At 35.3% G+C, this 19,562-nt stretch overlaps 1 protein-coding gene across 4 annotated transcripts in view; it reads right to left on the bottom strand.

Annotated features, from left to right (window-relative positions):
* TEX9 (testis expressed 9) overlaps positions 1–19,562 on the bottom strand; it is an 80,338-nt gene that overhangs the window by 26,621 nt on the left and 34,155 nt on the right. For 2 of the 4 annotated variants that reach the window (XM_059371978.1, XM_059371979.1), the window contains exon 10: positions 18,360–18,494. The exons of the other annotated variants lie outside the window; for them this stretch is intronic. In XM_059371978.1, the coding sequence (XP_059227961.1) occupies positions 18,360–18,494 (135 nt within the window). The remainder of the gene's footprint in view (positions 1–18,359; positions 18,495–19,562) is intronic. 4 annotated transcript variants of the gene reach the window in all.

Below are 19,562 nucleotides of genomic sequence, written 5' to 3'. Positions count from 1 at the left end.
AACTGTATGAGGAATGCTAAAATGTGCATAGAAAAGAGTTGAGAATACAGGAGATAAAATGGAATCATTAAAAGAATATCCAAAAGAAGGAGAGAGAGAAGAAAGGGAAAGAAAGAAAATATGCAAATAAACAGGAAGTTAACAGAATTAAACACAACCATATTAATAATCACATTAAATGTAATGTTCTAAATATCCCACTTGAAAAGTCAGAGACTGCATTAAACAAATGAATAAACAAGTGAGAAAATAAGTACTCAACTATACGCTGCCTACAAGATATAAAGGAGTTACAAGTAAAGGGATGGCAAAAGATAAACTAATGCTAACACTAATTAAAATAAAGCTTAAGTGCGTGCCTGGATGGCTCAGTTGGGAGAGCATGTGACTCTGAAACTAAGGGTTGTGAATTCAAGCCCCTTGCTGAGCATGGAGCCTACCATTAAAAAAAAAAAAAAAAAAAAAAAAAAAAAGCTAAAAAATGCTATAGTTACTTAATATCTAAGTATATATCACAACAAAGTCTACTATGAGGAATATAAAGTGTGTCACAATAATAAAGGGTTCAACTCAATATGAGGACATAACAATCTTAAATATAGACCTCCAAAGTATATGATGTAATAAAAACTGACAAACTGAAAAAGGGAAAATAAACAAATCCACAATTTTATTTGGAGATCAATATCCCTCTCAGTCACTGATGGAACAAGTAAACTAAAATATGTAAAGATACAGAAGATTTGAATGATACTATCAAGCAACTTGACATAATTGATATTTACTGAATGCTCCTCCCAACAAAGGCAGAATATACATTCTTTTCAAGGGCACTGGGAACATTTACCAATTTAAATCACATTCCAGGCCACAAAACGAATCTCTATAAATTTATAGTGGTTCAAATAAGAACAAATGGTCCAGGGAAGATTGAGTAGGAGGTCCCTAAACTAACCTGTCCTGCAGATACAACTAGATTACACTCACATCAGTACAGATAACCCAGAAAATGACCCAAAGACTGGCAGAACAAACTCCACAGAGAAAGCAGAGAAAAAGGCCACATCAAAAAGGGTGGGAAAGGTAGAGATGCAGTTAGAAGCTAACCCCCACAGGTCTGGCCACCAGGGGAAGAAAGACACACGCATGAAGGAGATGAGAAACAGGAGCCTGAATAAGGAAGACAAAGTCCCATGGCATTTGGCTGTGAAATCAGAGGGATCAAATTTCATGAGTTCTTACAACCAGTGGGTCTTTAAAGCCTGGAACTTTAAAAATTGGCAGGCTCAGCTATGGGAGAGCCCAGGGAACAAAAGGAAGTTGAGTCCCCACTCTTAAAGAGACAGCACAACAAACAGCACCAGAGATACAGCTTAGAAGCAGCAGTTTGAAAAACATCTGGGGGCACCTTAGTGGCTGAGTCAGTTATGTCGTCTACCTTCGGCTCAGGTCATGATCCCGAGTCCTGGGATAGAGTCTCACATCAGGTTCCTTGCTCAGCAGTGAGTCTGCTTCTCCCTCTGCCTCTGTGCTTCCCCCTAACTCATGCTCCCTCTCTCTTGCTCACTCACTCTAATAAAATAATAAAATGAAATTGTAAATTAAAGAAAGAAAAACAACTGGGAGAGTTAGTTACTAATTTCAGAATTCCCTGAGGAACTTCTCTAGGAACAAAGGAGTGGCAGGCTCCATATCCCTCCCCTGACCCCAAGCATTATCACATGGCTACCTGTGGGAATCAGCTCAGCATAAGTGTTCACTATCTAACTTGCTTACACTGTGCCCTGCCACCTCCAGCTATAAATGGATTCCCTTCCTTGCAGGTCCTCTCCCCCAGGAGAACAGTGCAAACTGCCAACATTGCATCTTCCAACCTCCCATGGAGGACACACATACTGGTAAAACTGCACCCCTCACCTGCCTGTCCCTCTCCAACTTGCAGAGCAACCCAACTGCCTAGTCTCCCCAGTAGCTGCACATCCCCTGTAGAAGAATACTGACATCATGTCATTAAAAGTACACACCCTGTCTACTACATTCAAGAGCAACAGAAATAGTTGAACTTTGTAACACACAAGAACAAAGAGTTGGGCAAAATGAGGAGACAGAGGAATATGTCCCAAATGAAACAATAGGACAAAATCACAGCAAGACCCCAAATGAAATGCAGATAAATATGCCTGACAAAGAATTTAGTAATGATCATAAAGATATTCACTGGATTTGAGAAGAGTGAAGGACATTAGTGAGATCCACAACACAGAGATAAAACAAGAACTGATTAGACATGAAGAAAAAAATAATTCAAATTTAAAATACTCTTGATGGAATAAATAACAGGCTAGAGGAAGCAGAGGAACAAATTAATGACCTGGAAGACAGAGTAATGGGAAGTAATCAAGTGGAGCAAAGGAGAGAAAAAAAAATATGCAAAATGAGAATAGACTTAGGGAACCCAGTGACTCCCCATGTATAACATTCTCATTATAGGGATCCAAAAGAAGAAAGAAAAAAGGAAGCAGAATATTTAATTAAATAAATAATAGCTGAAAACTTCCCTAAAGTGAGGAAGAAAACAGATATCCAGATCCTGGAGGTACAGATATTGCCCAACAAAACTGACCCAAGGAAGTCCATACCAAGACACACAATAATTAAAATGGGAAAAGTAGGGGCATCTGAGTGGCTCATTCAGTTAAGTATCTGCCTCCAGCTTGGGTCATGGTCCCAGGGTCCTGGGACTGAACCCTGCATCTGGCTCCCTGCTCAGTGGGGAAGTCTGCCTCTCCCACTCCATCTGCATCTCCCCCAACTCATCAGCTCTCTTCTTCTCTGAAATAAGTATGTAAAATCTTTTAAAAAATAAAATAAATGGCAAAACGTTGTGATAAAGAAAAAAACTTAAAAGCAGCAAGAGAAAAGAAGATAGTTATATACAAGGGGAAAACCCCTAAGGCTATCAGTAGATTTTTCAGCAGAAACTTAGGCCAGAGAGAATGGCATGATATATTCAAAGTGCTGAAAGGGAAATATGTGTAGCCAAGAATATTCAATCCAGTAAGACTCAGAACAGAAGGAGAGATAAAGAGTTTCTCAGACAAAAACTAAGAGTTCATAAGCACTAAACCAGCCCTACAAAAAATATTCAAAGGGACACCTTGAGTGGAAAGGAAAGACCATTTGTGAGAGTATGAAAAGTAGAAAACACAAAAACAATAAAATTAAGTGTATCTATAAAACTCAGTCAAGGGATTCACAACATGGAAGGATGTAAAATATAAAACAGGGTAGGAGAAAAGAATGGATTCAAATTTAAATGACCACCAACTTCATATAGACTGTTACATGCTGAAGATGTTATATACACACCTAATGGTAACCATAAACCTAAAAACATTAATAAGTATGCAAAGAATAAAGAGAAAGAAATCCAAGTGTATCACTAAAGAAAGTCAGAAAACCGTGGAAGAGAGCAAGACAAGAAAGAACCAGACAAGAACTACAAAAATAACCACAAAAAACAAGTAATAGAATGTTAACAAATACCTATCAATAATTACTCTGAATGCAAATGGCTTAACTGCTCCAAGTTAAACACAGGGTAACAAAATGGATAAGAAACAAAATCCATTTATATGCAGCCTATAAGAGACTTATTTTAGAACCAGATACCTCAGATGGAGAGTGAGGGGAGATGGATGAATGGAGAAACACTGACCATGCAAATGGGTGTCAAAAGAAAGCTGGGGTAATAGTACTTAAATTGGAAAAAATAGACTGTAAAACACTAACAAGACAAAGGACAATATATAATAATAAAGGGGACAATCCAACAAGAAGATACAATTATTTGTATTGGGTAAATATTTATATATCCAACATGGGAACACCCAAATAAATAAAACAGTTAATAACAAACACAAAGGACTAATCAATAGTGACACAATAATAGTAGGGAACTTCAACACTCCACTTATATCAATGGACAGATCATCTAAACAAAATCAACAAGGGAACAGTGGCTTTGAATGACACACTGGACCAAGTGACTTAACAGAACATCCTTAACAGAACATTCAGAACATCCTAAAATAGCAGAATACATTCTTCTTGGGTCCCTGGGTGGCTCAGCTCAGATCATGATCCTGGAGTCCTGGGATCGAGTCCCACATCGGGCTCCCAGCTCCATGGGAAGTCTGCTTCTCCCTCTGATCTCCCCTCTCATGTGCTCTTACTCTGTCTCTGTCTCTTTCTCAAATAAATAAATAAAATCTTAAAAAAAATACATTCTTTTCAAGCACGTATGGAACATTCTACATTCTCAGAACAGAACAAATTTAGGTCACAAAACAAGTCTCAAGAAATTAAAAAAGATCAAAGTCATTCCATGCATCTTTTCTGACCACAGTCCTATGAAACTAGAAATCAACCACCACAAGAAAAAAATCTGGAAGGAGCATAAATACATGGAAGTTAAATAACATGCTACTAAAAAATGAATGGGTCAACCAAGAAATCAAAGGAGAAATAAAAAATTACATGTAAACAAATGAAAATGAAATCACAATAGTCCTAAATCTTTGGGATGCAGCAAAAGCAGTTCTAAAAGGGAAGTTTATGGCAATACAGGCCTACCTCAAGAAATAAGAAAAATATCAAATAAACAACCTAACCTTACACCAAAAAAAAAAAAAAAAAACTAGAAAGGAAGAACAAACAAAACCAAAAGCAGCAGAAGGAAGGAAATTATAAAGATTACATCAGAAATAAATGATACAGAAACTATAAAAACAATAGAACAGATCAATGACACCAGGAGCTGGTCCTTTGAAAAGATCAACGAAATGATAAACCTCAAGCCAGAATCACCAAAAAAAAAAAAAAAAAAAAAAAAAGGAGAGAGAAAGGGAGAGAGAGGACGCAAACAAAATCACAAATGAAAAAGAAATAACAACCAACACCACATAAATACAAGGAATTTTAAGAGAATATTATGAAAAATTATATGCCAACAAATTGGATACCTGGAAGAAATAAAAAACTTCCTAGAAACATATAACCTACCAAAATGAAACAGAAAGAAATAGAAAATTTGAACAGACTAATTACCAGCAATGAAATTGAATCAGTAATCAAAAAGTTCCCAACAAACCAAAGTCCAGGACCAGAGAACTTCACAGGAAAATTCTACCAAACCTTTAAGAAAAGAATTATTACCTATTCTTCTCAAACTACTCCAAAAATAGAAGAGGAAGGAAAACTTCCAAATTCATTCTGTAAGGTCAGCATTACTCTGATACCAACACCAGATAAAGATACCATGAAAACAAAACAAAACAAACAAAATAGCTGTAGACCAATATCTCTGATGAACACATATGCAAAAATCCTCAACAAAATATTAGCAAACCAAATCCAACAATCCATCAAAAAAAAGATCATTCATCACAATCAGTTGGGCTTTATCCCTGAGATGCAAAGGTGGATCAATATTTATGAATCAACCAACATGACAGATCACATTACTAAGAGAAAGGATACAAACCATATAATCATTTTAACAGATGCAGGAAAAAGCATTTGACAAAGTACAGCATCCATTCATGATAAAAAAACAACACCTCAACAAATTTAGGTTTAGAGGGAACATACCTAAACATAATAAAGACCTTGTATGAAATCCGACATCATACTCAATGGTGAAAAACAGAGCTTCTCCCCTAAGGTCAGAACCAAGACAAGGATGTCTACTCTTGTCACTCTTATTCACTATAGAACTGGAAGTTCTAGCCAGAGCAATCAGGTAACAAAAAGAAACAAAAGGCATCCAAATTGCTAGGAAAGAAATAAAACTTGCACTATGTGCAGATGACACAATACCTATATATAAAACCCTAAAAACTCCATCAAACAACTACTAGCTGGTAAGTGAATTAAATAATGTCAAAGGATACAAAAATCAATGTACGGAAATCTGCTGCATTTCTATACACTAATAATGAAGCAGCAGAAAGACAAATTAAGAAAGCAATCTCATTTACAACTGCACCAAAAGCAATAAGCTACCTAGGAGTAAACCTAAGCAAAGAGGTGAAATACCTATACTCTGAAAACTATGTAACACTGTTGGAAATAACTGAAGACAACAAAAAGAAATGGAAAGACACTCCCTGCTCATGGACTACAAAAAAAATTGTTAAAATGTCAATACTACCAAAGCGATCTACAGATTTGATCCAATCCCTATCAAAATACCTCCAGCAAGGGCGCCTGGGTGACTCAGTTGGTTAAGCATCCAACTCTTAATTTTGACTCAGGTCATGATCTCAGGGTCATGAGATCCATCCCAGCTTCGGGAATCTACACTCATTCAAAGGGAGTCGGCTTGAGATTCTTTCCCTCTGCCCCTCCCCCGGCTCTCTCTCTCAAATAAATAAATAAATATTAAAAAGAAAAAATACCACCAGCATTTTCCACAGAACTAAAACAAACAATCCTAAAATCCATATGTAACCACAAAAGACCCCAAACAGCCAAAGTACTCCTGAAAAAGAAAAAAACAAAACTAGAGGTATCACAATTGAAGACTTCAAGGTACTAGCACAAAAATAGACAAACAGGTCAACAGAACAGAGAGCCCAGAAATAAACCCACAATTATATAGTCAACTAATCTTCAACAAAGAAGGAAACAATATGCAACGAGGTAAACACAGTCTCTTTAACAAGTAAAATTGGGAAAACTGGACAGGTACATGCAAAAGAATGAAACCTGAACTACTTTCTTATGCCATACACAAAAATAAATTCAAAATGGATAAAGGCCTGGGGCACCTGGGTGGCTCAGTGGGTTAAGCCTCTGCCTTCGGCTCAGGTCATGATCTCAGGGTTCTGGGATTGGCCCCCATGTCGGGCTCTCTGCTCAGTGGGGAGCCTGCTTCCCCCCACCCCCCACCCTTCTATACCTACTTGTGATCTCTCTCTCTCTTTCTCTATCAAATAAATAAATGAAATCTTTAAAAAAACAAAAATGGATAAAAGGCTTAAACTTGAGACCTAAAACCATAAAAATCCTAAAAGAGAGGACAGGCAGTAATTCTGACACTGTCTATAGCAACATTTTTAGAGATAGGACTCATGAGGCACAGGAAATAAAAGCAAAAATAAACTACTGCATAGTGAAGGAAACAAAATGCAAACTACTGAATGGGAGGAGATATTTGCAAATGACATATCCTATAAAGGGTTAGTATCCAAAATATATACAGAACTTCTACAATTCAAAACCCCAAAACCAAATGAGCAGAAGACATGAACAGACATTTCTCCAAAGAAGACATATACGTGGCCAACAGAACATAAAAAGATGCTCAATATCAATCATCATCCAGGAAATGCAAATCAAAGCCACAGGAGGTATCACCTCATACATGCCTGAATTGCTAAAATTAAAAAACACAAGAAACAAGTGTTGCTGAGGATGTGGTGAAGAAGGAATCCTTGTGCACTGCTGGTGAAAACGCAAACCGGTGCAGCCACTGTGGAAGACAGTATGAAGGTTCCTCAAACATTCTAAAACAGAAATACCATATGATTCAGTAATTCCACTACTCAGTATTTAAAGAATATAAAAAGAGTAATCCAAAAAGATATAGATGCATCTCCTTATTATAGCATTATTTAAAATAACCAAATATAGAAATAGCCCAGCTACCATCAACTGATGAAGGATAAAGAATAAGTGGTATAGGGGCACCTGGGTGGCACTGCTGGTTAAGCATCTAACTTCAGCTCAGGTCCTGATCCCAGGGTCCTGCGGTTGAGCCCCACATCAGGCTCCCTGCTTGGTGGGGAGCCTGCTTCCCCCTCTTTCTGCAGTTCCCCCACTTGTACTCACTGTCAGATAAGTAAATAAAGAGACAAATATCTTAAAAAAAAGAAAAGGTGGTATACACACACACACACACACACACACTGAAATTCATCCACAAAAAGAATGAAATCTTGCCATTTGCAACAATATGGATAGAGTTAAGAGAGTATAATGCTAAGTGAAATAAGTCAGTCAGAGAAAGACAAATACCACATGATTTCACTCATATGTGGAAAGTGAGAAACAAAATAAATGAACATGGGAAAAAAGAGAGAATGACTGAGAGAAAGAGAGAAACCAAGAGTTATCTATAGGGAAATGATGTTTTCTAGAGGGGAGGTGAGTAAGGCAATGGGTGAAATAAGTAATGAGGATTAAAAAACACTTTTCATGATGAGCACAGAGTAATGTATAGGATTGTTCAATCACTATATTGTATACTTATAACTAATATAAGTATATTACTATGTTGGAATTTTTAAAAAATAAAAAAAAACAAATTTATTATATGTCCACTATGGAATTAATAGTAAGGCTCCGGTAAAACTGAATAGGAAAATATGATACAAATGACCAATATCAAGAATGAGGGAGAAAAGGAAACCCATGAGAATGTGGGAAGAACACTATAGATTCTACAGTTATTTAAAGGACAATAAGAGAATAACAAATAAGAAAAAAGTGAGACCATAAAAATAAATTTGACAACATAACACCACAAAAATAAATTTGACAACATAACACCATAAAAATAAATTTGACAACATAGATAAAATGGACAGATTCCTTGAAAGACTCAATAAGGTATAGTTAGTCTCTATATAAACTAGAAATCTGATGAAAAATATGCCACCAGGATCATATGTAGCCCACAAAACTTAAAATAGTTATTAGCTAGCACTTTATAAAAAAAAGTATGCCTACCTTTGGCCTATGTAGAATCTTAAGGATTCCAGAAAAAGTGACTTTAGCAAAGTTTCAAGAATAAATAAAACTCTATTTCTATCTTCTAGCAACAAATAATTGGAAATTGAAATTTTAAAAATTTATAAGAACATGAAGAAAGATTAAATACTAAGGACTAAGTTTGAAAAAAAAGATGCATGACCTGTATACTTTTCAGTATGTATGTATTTTTTTCAGTATTTATGTAGTTTTCACTACAAAAAAACTGCCTACTAAAAATGAAAAAGGCTTACAAAGTAGATAGGCTCTATTCATGATGTGAAAAACAAAGTATTGTTAAGGTGTCATTTTTTTTCCCCCCAAATTGATCCATAGATTCAGTGCAACTCCAAACAAAACTTCAACAGGATTTTTTGTAGAAATAGGCAAGGTGATTCTAAAATTTATATGAAAATGCACAGGACCTAAAAGAGCCAAAGCAACTTCTGGAAATAACAGAATCATACTACATGCTTTCAAGATTTTATTATAAAGATGTAATAATTAAGACTGTTGTTAGTGTAAAGAAAGACACAGACATCAATGGAACAGAAGAAAGATTCCAGAAATAGTGCCACATGTATCTCGGCAATTAATTTTCAACAAAGGTGTCAACGCAATTCAATGGTAAAAGATAGTCTTATCAAAAAATAGTGCCCCACATATGCCAATAATGACCCTTGACCCTTATATTATAAACAAAAATTCTAAAAGCTCTAGCTATGCAACTTCTATAACAATACATAAGAGCAAATCTTAGTGACCTTAGATTGATTGGCAAGGAATTCTTTAACAGGACAAAAGAAGCACAAATTATAAAAGAAAAACAATAGATTAGGCTTTATCAAAATTTAAAACTTTACTCTTTAAAACAAATGTTACAAAAATAAAAGGAAAGGGATAAGGTACTTGCAAGGCATATATCTGATAAAAGACATGTAGTTAGAATACATAAAATTTTCATAATTCATTTATAATAACAAGTCAACTCAATTTTTACTCTTATAACTCACTTACAATAAGTCAACTCAATTTTTTAAAATGGACCAAACTAATAAAAACTAAGGAAAGGTGAATAAAATATACTCCTTTGTTAATAATGTTATTAATTCATTCATTAACCATACTAAATGTACCTGCTAATGTATATGTTAGTTTCAGAGGAAACTGTGTTTGGAGATTACAGAAATGTTCTGTACTAGCTTTCTAATTTAAATATTAATCTAAAACATTTTTTAAAAGATTTTACTGTTATGTTATTCACCATAAAACATATTATTAGTTTTTGATGCAGTGTTTCAAAATTCAATGTTTATCTAAAAATTAAACTTCATTAAAAATTGTTTTAAATGAATAAAAAACTTGTTACAAATACTTCTCCAAATAAGATATCCAGACTCTGCTGAACCACCAATAAATCAAAGAAGAAATCAAAGGGGAAACAGTATCTTCAGACAAAAAAAATGAAAACACAAAATACAGAAACTTACAGGATATAGCAAAGCAGTTCTAACAGCGAAGTTCACAGCAATAAATGCCTACATTAAGATACAACAAGATCTCAAATAAACTAACTCTATGATTCAAAGAACCAGAAAAAGAAGAACACACTGAGCCCAAAGCTAACAGAAGGAAGGACAAGATTGGAGCAGAAATAAATGAAATAGAAATAGGAAAATAGAAAAGATGAACAAAACCAAGAGTTGTTTCTTTGAAAAGATAAAACTGAGAAACCTTTAGCTAGACTAATCAGGGAAAAAAGAGAGAAGTCCCCAAATCAGCAAAATTATAAATGACAAAGGAGACAACTGATATGACAGAAATACAAAGGATCATAAGAAACTACTGTGAATAACTATTTATCAACTGGATGAGCTAGATGAAATGGAGAACTTTTTTAGAAACATACCACCTACCAAGACTATATCAGGAAGAAATAGAAAATCTAAACAGATCAATTACTAGTAAGGAGATTGAATCAGTAATCAAAAATTTCCCAACAAGAGCAAAGTTCACACTGGTGAACTTTACCAAATGTTTAAAGAATCATGCCAACCTTCTCAAACTCTTCCACAAAAATAAATAAGTAAATAAATAAAAATAAAAAAGGATTTATTTTATAAGGCCAGCATTATTCTGATACTAAAACCAGAAAAGCACACTATAAGAAAACTACATACTAACAATGTCTCTAATGAATACAGATGCAAAATTTCTCAATATAATACAGACCAAATTCAGTAGCACATAAAAGGATTATTCATCATGATCAAGTGGGTTTGAACCCAGGGATGTAAGGATAGTTCAACATAAACAAATCCATCAACGTGATACATCACAACAGAATGAAAGAAAAAAAGCACATGATCATCTCAATTAACACAGAAAAAGCATTTGACAAAATTCAACATTCATTCATGATTAAAAAAACTCTTAATATATTAGGTTTAGAAGGAATGTACCTTAACATATTATAGGCCAGATATATGATAAGCTGCAATAGCTAACATCATAGTTATGGTGAAAGGATAAAAGAGTTTCCTTTAAGACTAAGAACAAGGCAAGGGTGCCCGTTCTCACTACTCAACAAAGTACTAGAAGCCCTACCCAGAGCAATCAGGCAGGAAAAAGAAATAAAAGCTACCAGAATTGGAAAGGAAGAAGTAAAGTTATCTCTATTTGCATATGACATGATTTTATATATAGCAGCGTTATTTATAATAGCCAAATTATGGAAGAAGCCTTGGTGTCCATTCATAAATGAATGGATAAAGGAGATATGCATGTACACATGATAGAGTATTATTCAGCCATAAAAAAGAACAAAATCTTGCCATTTGCAATCACATGGATAGAGCTAGAGAGTGTAACCCTAAGTGAAATAAGTCGGTCAGAGATAAACATCTTATGATTTCACTCATATGTGGAATTTAAGAAAAAAAAAAAAAACCAAAACCAAAAAAAAATGAGCAAAGGAGAAAAACAGAAATAAACCAAGAAACAGACTTAAAAAAATATTTTATTTATTTATTTGACAGAGATTTAGATCACAAGTAGGCAGAGAGGCAAGCAGGCAGAGAGAGGAGGAAGCAGACTGCCCACTGAACAGAGAGCCCGATGTGGGGCTTGATCCCAACACCCTGAGATCATGACCTGAGCCAAAGGCAGAGGTTTAACCCACTGAGCCATCCAGGCAGCCCCAAGAAACAGACTTTTAAGTACAGAGAACAAAGTAATGGTTATCAGAAGGGAAGTAGGTTGGGGGATGGGTAAAACAGGCAGTGGGGATTAGGGAGTACACTTGTGATGAGCTTCGGGTGATATATGGAATTACTGAATCACTATATTGTAACTATCACCTAGTAACTAGTATAACACTGAATGTTAATTACACAGAATTTAAAATAAAAAAGAAAGGGGAAAAAGAGAATCCTGAAGACTCCACCAAGGAACTGTTAGATGTAATCAATAAATTCAGTAAAGTTGTGGGATACAAAATTAACATTCAATCATTAGTAATGTTTATATACACTAAAAAAAAAATTATCTGAAAAAGAAATGATCTCATTTATAATATCATCAAAACCAATAAAACAGTTAGGAATAAACTAAACTGTACACATGTACAATGAAAACTGTAAGATACGAAGGAAATCAAAGATACAAATGCATGGAAAGGTATCCTGTATTCATGGATTTGAAGACTATTTTTAAAATTTCCATATTACCAAACAATCTATAGATTAAGTGCAATCTTCTCTACCAAGATTCCAATAGCACTTATTACAGAAATAAGCAAAACAATCCTAAAATTTATATAGAACCACAGAAGATTCCAAATAGTCAAAACACTCCCAGGGTGGGGGGGAGAACACAGTGGGAGGCATCTCACTTCCTGATTACAAGCTATAAAGCTGTAGTAATTAAAATAGCATGGTATTGGCATAAAAGCAGACACTTGGACCAGGAGAACAGAATCAAGGGCTCAGAAATTGACCCACACACGTACAGTCAACTAATAGCTCACAAGGGAGGAAGAATACTCAATGGGAAAAGGATAGTCTTCTCAATAAATGGTACTGGGGAAATTGAATACTCACATGTAAAAGAACGAAACTTGGTTCCTATCTTACACCACTCACAAAAATTAACTGGAAATGGATTAAAGATTTAAATGTAAGACCAGAAACTCCTACAAGAAAGTATAGGAAAACAACTCCTTGACATGGGTCTTGACTATTAGTTTTTGGATAGGACACAGTAACAAAATGAAAAACAAAGGGAACTGCATCAAACTAAAAAGCTTCTGCACAGCAAAAGAAATAATCAACAAAATGAAAACAGAATGGGAAAAAGTATTTGCAAACCATATAACTGATAAGGGGTTAACATTTAAAATATGTCCAGAAATCATACAACTCAATAGTAAAAATACTCCACAAATAATCCAATTTAAAAAATGGGCAAAGGACCTGAAGGTATTTTCCAAAGAAGATAAAATACAAATGGCTAACAGCTACATGAAAAGGTGCTCAACATCACTAATCTTCAGGGAAATGCACATTGAAACCACAATGAGAAATCACCTCATGCCAGTTTGAATGGCTATCATCAAAAAACAAGAGATAACAAATGATGGAGAGGATGTGGAGAAAAGGGAATACTTGTGCACTGTTAGTGGGATTGTACATTGGTAAAACCACTATGGAAAACAGTTTAGAGGTTCCTCAAAAAATTTAAAATACAACTATCATATAATCCAGCAATTCCACCTCCGTGAATGTATCTACAGGAAATGAAAATACCACATCAAAGAGATATCTGCAACCCCATGCTCACGGCAGTATTATTTACAATAGCCAAGACATGGAAACAACCTAAGTATCCATCAATGGATGAATGGATAGAGATGTTGTGGTATTGGTGCAATATTATTCAGCCACAAAAAAAGAAATTCTGCCATTCTCAACATGGATAGACCTTGACGGCATTATGCTAAGTGAAGTTAAGTCAGACAAAGACAAATACTGTGTGGTCTTACTCATATTTAAAAAAATCTTTTGAAAAAGTATTCTAAAAAATGCATTAGAAAAACAGAAGCAGGGGATGGCAGGGGGCAGAAGGAGGGGATTGGAGAAAAGTGATCAAACGTTACAAACTTCCAGTTAAAACATAAAAAAGAACTAGAAATATAATGTGCAACATGGTAACTACACTTAACTGTTACATAGTACATTTCAAAGTTGTTAAGTAAGTAGATCCTAAGAATCCGCAATACCAGGGAAAAAAGCTTTTCTTATTTTTTTGTATCACTATGAGATGATGGATATCTTAGTGTGGTAATCATTTCACAATATACATAAATCAAATCATTATACTACACACCTTAAATTTATACAATGCTGTATACCAATTACATCTCAATAAAACTGGGGGGAAAAGAAGATATCAAGATAGCAAATAAGCACATGAAGATGTTCAGTATCATTCACTGGTCATTATGTAAAGTAACCACATAAGATACCATTAGTCACCCACTGGCACAGTAAAATGTCAAAGCCTGACTACATATATTTTTTTAAAGATTTTATTTATTTATTTGACAGACAGAAATCACAAGTAGGCAGAGAGGTAGGCAGAGAGAGAAGAGGAAGCAGGCTACCTGCCGAGCAGAGAGCCCGATGCGGGGCTCAATCCCAGGACCCTAGGATCATGACCCGAGCCGAAGGTAGAGGCTTTAACCCACTGAGCCACCCAGGCGCCCCAAAGCCTGACTATATTAAATGCTGGTGAAGATATGGACCAGCTAAAACTTTAATATGCTGGTGTGGGGAATATAAGTTGTTAGAGACATTTTGGGAAAACGGTTTGGCATGAATGTACATCTATAATAAAACCCAGACATTTAATTCTAGGTATTGACTCAAGAAAAATGAAAACAGATGGCTACACAAAGACTTACATGTGAATGTTCATGGCAGCTTTATTTGTAATAGCAAAAACTGGCAAACAACACTAAGTCCATAGATAAGGTGGTATTGCTTGGTCTATTTATACCTTGTGTAAAATTATTAAAAGTGAACTACTGTCATATGCAACAATGGTATCAATCTCAAGATATCAAAAAATAACTCCATCTTCTTTCCTAACCTCTTCCAGTGAATGGCAATATCTATCTGGTTCTGAAAATTAAAAATCAAAACATCCTCTTGAAAGCTTCCCTTTCCCACAATTCCATATCCAGTCATCACCATGTCCTAGTGATTTTTTCTCTTTGATGTATTTTGGTACTTATTTTCTTTCCATTTTTACCAATATCAGTTTAGGCCAAGCTACCTCATCATCTCTCATACTGCTATTCTTTTTTTTCCCCCCTAAGATTTTATTTATTTATTTATTTATTTATTTATTTATTTATTTATTTAACAGAGAGATCACAAGTAGGCAGAGAGGCAGGCAGAGAGAGGAAGGAAAGCAGGCTCCCTGCTGAGCAGAAAGCCCTGTGGAGCTCAATCCCAGGACTCTGAGATCATGGCCCAAGCTGAAGGCAGAGGCTTTAACCCACTGAGCCACCCAGGTGCCCCTCACACTGATATTCTTAACCAAAATCCATTCTTGCCTCCTTCCAGTGAATTCTCTACAAGATACAAAAATACTTTCCAGGTGCTCATATGATCACGGCATGGTCTCACCCAACTTTGTTCGAAATAACCATGCAGTGGCTTTGTACTATTCTTTTGACAAAAGCCAAAATGCTTAACACCGTCTAAAGGATCTAAAAGGTTTGGCCTCTACTTGGCAATACTCCCTTCACTTCCATCCCCTACTTTCATGACCTTGTCTTTTTTTTCCTGCCACAGAGCCACACTTCCTGCCGCATTTTTTACACGAGATTCCTTTTGTCCATAATCTCTTCCGAGCATATAACTTGTTAATATTATTCAGATCTTAGTTTAAAATTGCATTTTTAAAAAAGCATTCCTTGAATGAACGGTTGCCCATCACTTTTGCTTGAATTGTCTAAATAACACATAGCTTCTCCACTACAAAATGCATGATTACACAGACCACATTAATTAATTTATTTTTTAATCACCTTTATATCTCCAACCTCTAGTAAAGATCTGGCAGGTACCTAGAAGGCCCTCATAAATATTTCTTAATGAATTAAGGAAGAATTAGAAATTATCTATTCCTAAAGAAAGTGACATGGGCTTGGTGACATATTTTAAATGGACCTCAACCAAACCATATAATCAAATGCCCTGTTTTTAAGAAGAATTCCAATTAAAGCATCACATAGTTGTCTTTCCACATTCCTTCCTGCAGCATGCTTCAGAAGCAATTACTATGTTCAAGGCACTAAGACACAGCAGTGAATGAGGCAGTCAGGGTACCTACACTCATGCAGCATCTGGTTAACTTGACTTTTTGTTTCAAGAGTTACTCTTACTCTAAGGCCAAGTTACTTAATTCCTAACCTCTGTGGAGAATATTATCATTTTAAAAAATAAATCCTTAATTTTCTAAACACTGTGAGGCAATCTTACTCTATTTTAAGGAAGACTTACTTTTTCTTAAGCATACAGACATGAATAATTTTAATTATCTACCTAATTATGTCTGATTAGAATGAGAAGCAAGGCACAAAGAATGAAAATAGAAAAAAGTATACTTCCTCACAAAAAACTTATATACAGAGTAGACTATAAGGAAAAACTTATAGCATATCCCCAAAACATCTTTTAAAGACAGAAATTAGAAATGAAGCAAAATAATTGAAAAATTAAAAACTGAAGACTCGCAGACATACTTTTTCAGAAATCTGAAATAAGTTACATCTAAGAACTCTGATCTCAAAACGTCCACTTGATTGCAAATAGTTACACAAAATGTTCTCCCACTATGTTTAAACTGATCATCCATAATGCAGACTTGGGATCAGAAATTTGTCTTGAACATATTTGTTTTTACAGTGTTGATGATTTTAAACTAAGTAATGAGGACTTGGTATGTCAATTTGTAAAACAGTTGATTAGGATTATTGTTGTCATGGAAACAAATTTTTCCTTCTACTTCTCTAAAGTGTGTGCTAAAACAGAGATCACATCTACAACCAAGAATTAGCAAATTCTGACATATACGTGGTTATTCCATTTGATCTTCTTCAAAATCCCTTCAGAGTGAACCAAACTGGAAGTACTATTCCAATAGCATGCTAGTTATTGGCAAGTTATAAAGATGACTTTCGAACTTGTTCATTTAGTAAGTTCTATTAATAAACTCCCATCATGCCATCATTGATGTCTCTTGAACATGAACACAATCTGATCGCTCAGCATAAACTATCTCACAGAAGAGATCACAAAACTCTGTAGTCTCTGTAACATTTTTGCATTTGTTAAATGTTGGAGGATTTATCAAGTTCAGTTTATTTCTATGTCCTTTTAAGTGTTATTAGTTTAATTCGAAATGTATCATTTGTGTATGTAATGAAGGTGGCTCCTAACTTCAACATCCAAGCCACTGTTAAATTATTCAATATAATATACAATAAGGGGGAGATTCCAATGGAGCATCACTTTGAGGTTGACACAGAACCAAAAACTAATAGCCAAAATTTATAGAGTATACAAAATGTTTTCATACACAATGATCCTTAAGCCTTCATTTATTCAACAGATATTTCAGGAACCGAGTGCTAATTCTATGCCGATCACTGACTAGATATTGGGATACCATAGTGTTCCTTACAACTATGTAACAGTGAATATTAAATGTCATCTCAGAACCAGTGGCTTCAGCATCACCCGGGGAACTAGTTAAAATGGGCCTCACCCCCGGATCTATTAAATCTGAAACTCTGGGGTTGGGGCCCAGCAACCTATGTTTTAACAAGCCTTCCAGGTAATTCTGATACTTACTCAAGTTTGAGAACCACCTCCCTATAAAGTAGTCCTTTGCATTCTATATTAGAAAAGTGGGGCTCAGAGAAGGAAAAAGACTTGAGATACCAAAGAGACTTTTTCCTACCATTTATCCCTAGAGGTTAGAAAAATGTCTGGCATGTCATATGGGCACAAAATAAAAATTTGTTGGATGAATAAATGACTGAATCCTCCAAAGAGTTGGGCTATCACCCAGTTATGCTAATAGACCAAGCAATATAATCTTAACTTTTGAAAATACACATATCAATAATGAATGCACATCTTCTGAAAAAAGAAATGTTCACCATGACATCAAAAATTATAACTTAAAGGGGCGCCTGGGTGGCTCGGGGGGTTAAGCCTCTGCCTTTGGCTCAGGTGATGATCCCAGGGTTCTGGGATCGAGCCCCGCATCGGGCTCTCTGCTCAAGCAGGGAGCCTGCTTCCCCCTCTCTCTCTGCCTGCCTCTCTGCCTACTTGTGATCTGTGTCTGTCAAATAAATAAAAAAAATCTTTAAAAAAAAATTATAACTTAAAAACTGTATTTTTTACTCTTGCATAAAAGAAGGTACCAAAGGTGACCACTACCAAAACTATTCAATATTTCCATACCTTATTATTTTGCCTTGATTTACTTAACTCCAATTTATACTTTTCTGCCTCTTCTAGAGCTCTGTTCAACCGAACTTCTGTAGCACTTTGGTTACTGGCAGCCTGTTTTTGTTGTCTTCTTTTACTCTCTAATTCCTGTATGGTAAAAGATATATGGAACATTTATAAATATATCATAAGTTCCCTCTATTATTCTACAACATTTTCCGTTTCCATATTCCTTGCTTTCTCCCAAATTTTATACACACATATACCAAAGGCTAGGGTCTGAGCACTGAATGACAGAGGTCTCAGGAAATTCTTACCCTGAATTGGTGTTAGAAAGATATATCCTTAAAGACATAGTCATGAATTAGGTTTTCAAATTACTTTTTGTTTAGAATTTTCTATCTCTTTTTATATAGTATAGAGGTCCTCTATATTTATTTTATAAGCAACTCTTTGTCACTATAGTTCTTCCTTTGGGAACCTCCCCCAAAACAGCTATGTAAGGCACGAACTCTATTAAATACTGTGCTTGTATAAACCTAACAAAGTATATCATGTAAGAAATATTTGTTAAAAACAGAGCATTCTACATTAGCCTTAAACGGAAAATCCCAACTCTGAGCAAAAACAATAGACCTTATGGATTCATGTTCTATGTCTTGGGGTAGGTTTAGACTTGCATTTCTGTAAATATTCTAAGAGATGCTATTGCAGAGAATCTACAGAACAAACATGAATATGTAGGATAAACTCCAAACTCTACCATAATCTGGCACTATTATCTCATCTCCTGCAAGGTGTTACCTTCAGATATATCTCCCAAATAGCTATGATGTTTCTTGCCTCTGAACCTTTGCTTATCTCATGCTCTTCCTTCTGCCCTGATCCCTCCTCCCTGCTCCTCATTTTAACCTAGCCAACATCCATCCATCCTTTAAGACTCAACAAGGGGTGTACAGGAAGGTTTTACCTCCTCCAAGAAGCCTTCCCTCATTCTACTCCCAGGGTAGATTAGGTACCCTTTTTTCAGAGCTTCCACAACACCTTAACACACATATGTCACAGTACCTGCTGTGCAGAACTGAAACTATCAGTTTACTTCATTTCCCCCACAATTAATATAAGCTCACTGAGGACAGAAACGGTCTTAATTTCTGTATTCCTGGAACTTCAGTGGCATAGAAGAGGCACTAATGACATATTTATTCACCTGAA

This window comes from Mustela nigripes, chromosome 13, assembly GCF_022355385.1.
Source record: "Mustela nigripes isolate SB6536 chromosome 13, MUSNIG.SB6536, whole genome shotgun sequence".
In the NCBI taxonomy this organism is placed as follows: domain Eukaryota; kingdom Metazoa; phylum Chordata; class Mammalia; order Carnivora; family Mustelidae; genus Mustela; species Mustela nigripes.
This window is presented reverse-complemented; position numbering and strand designations above follow the sequence as displayed.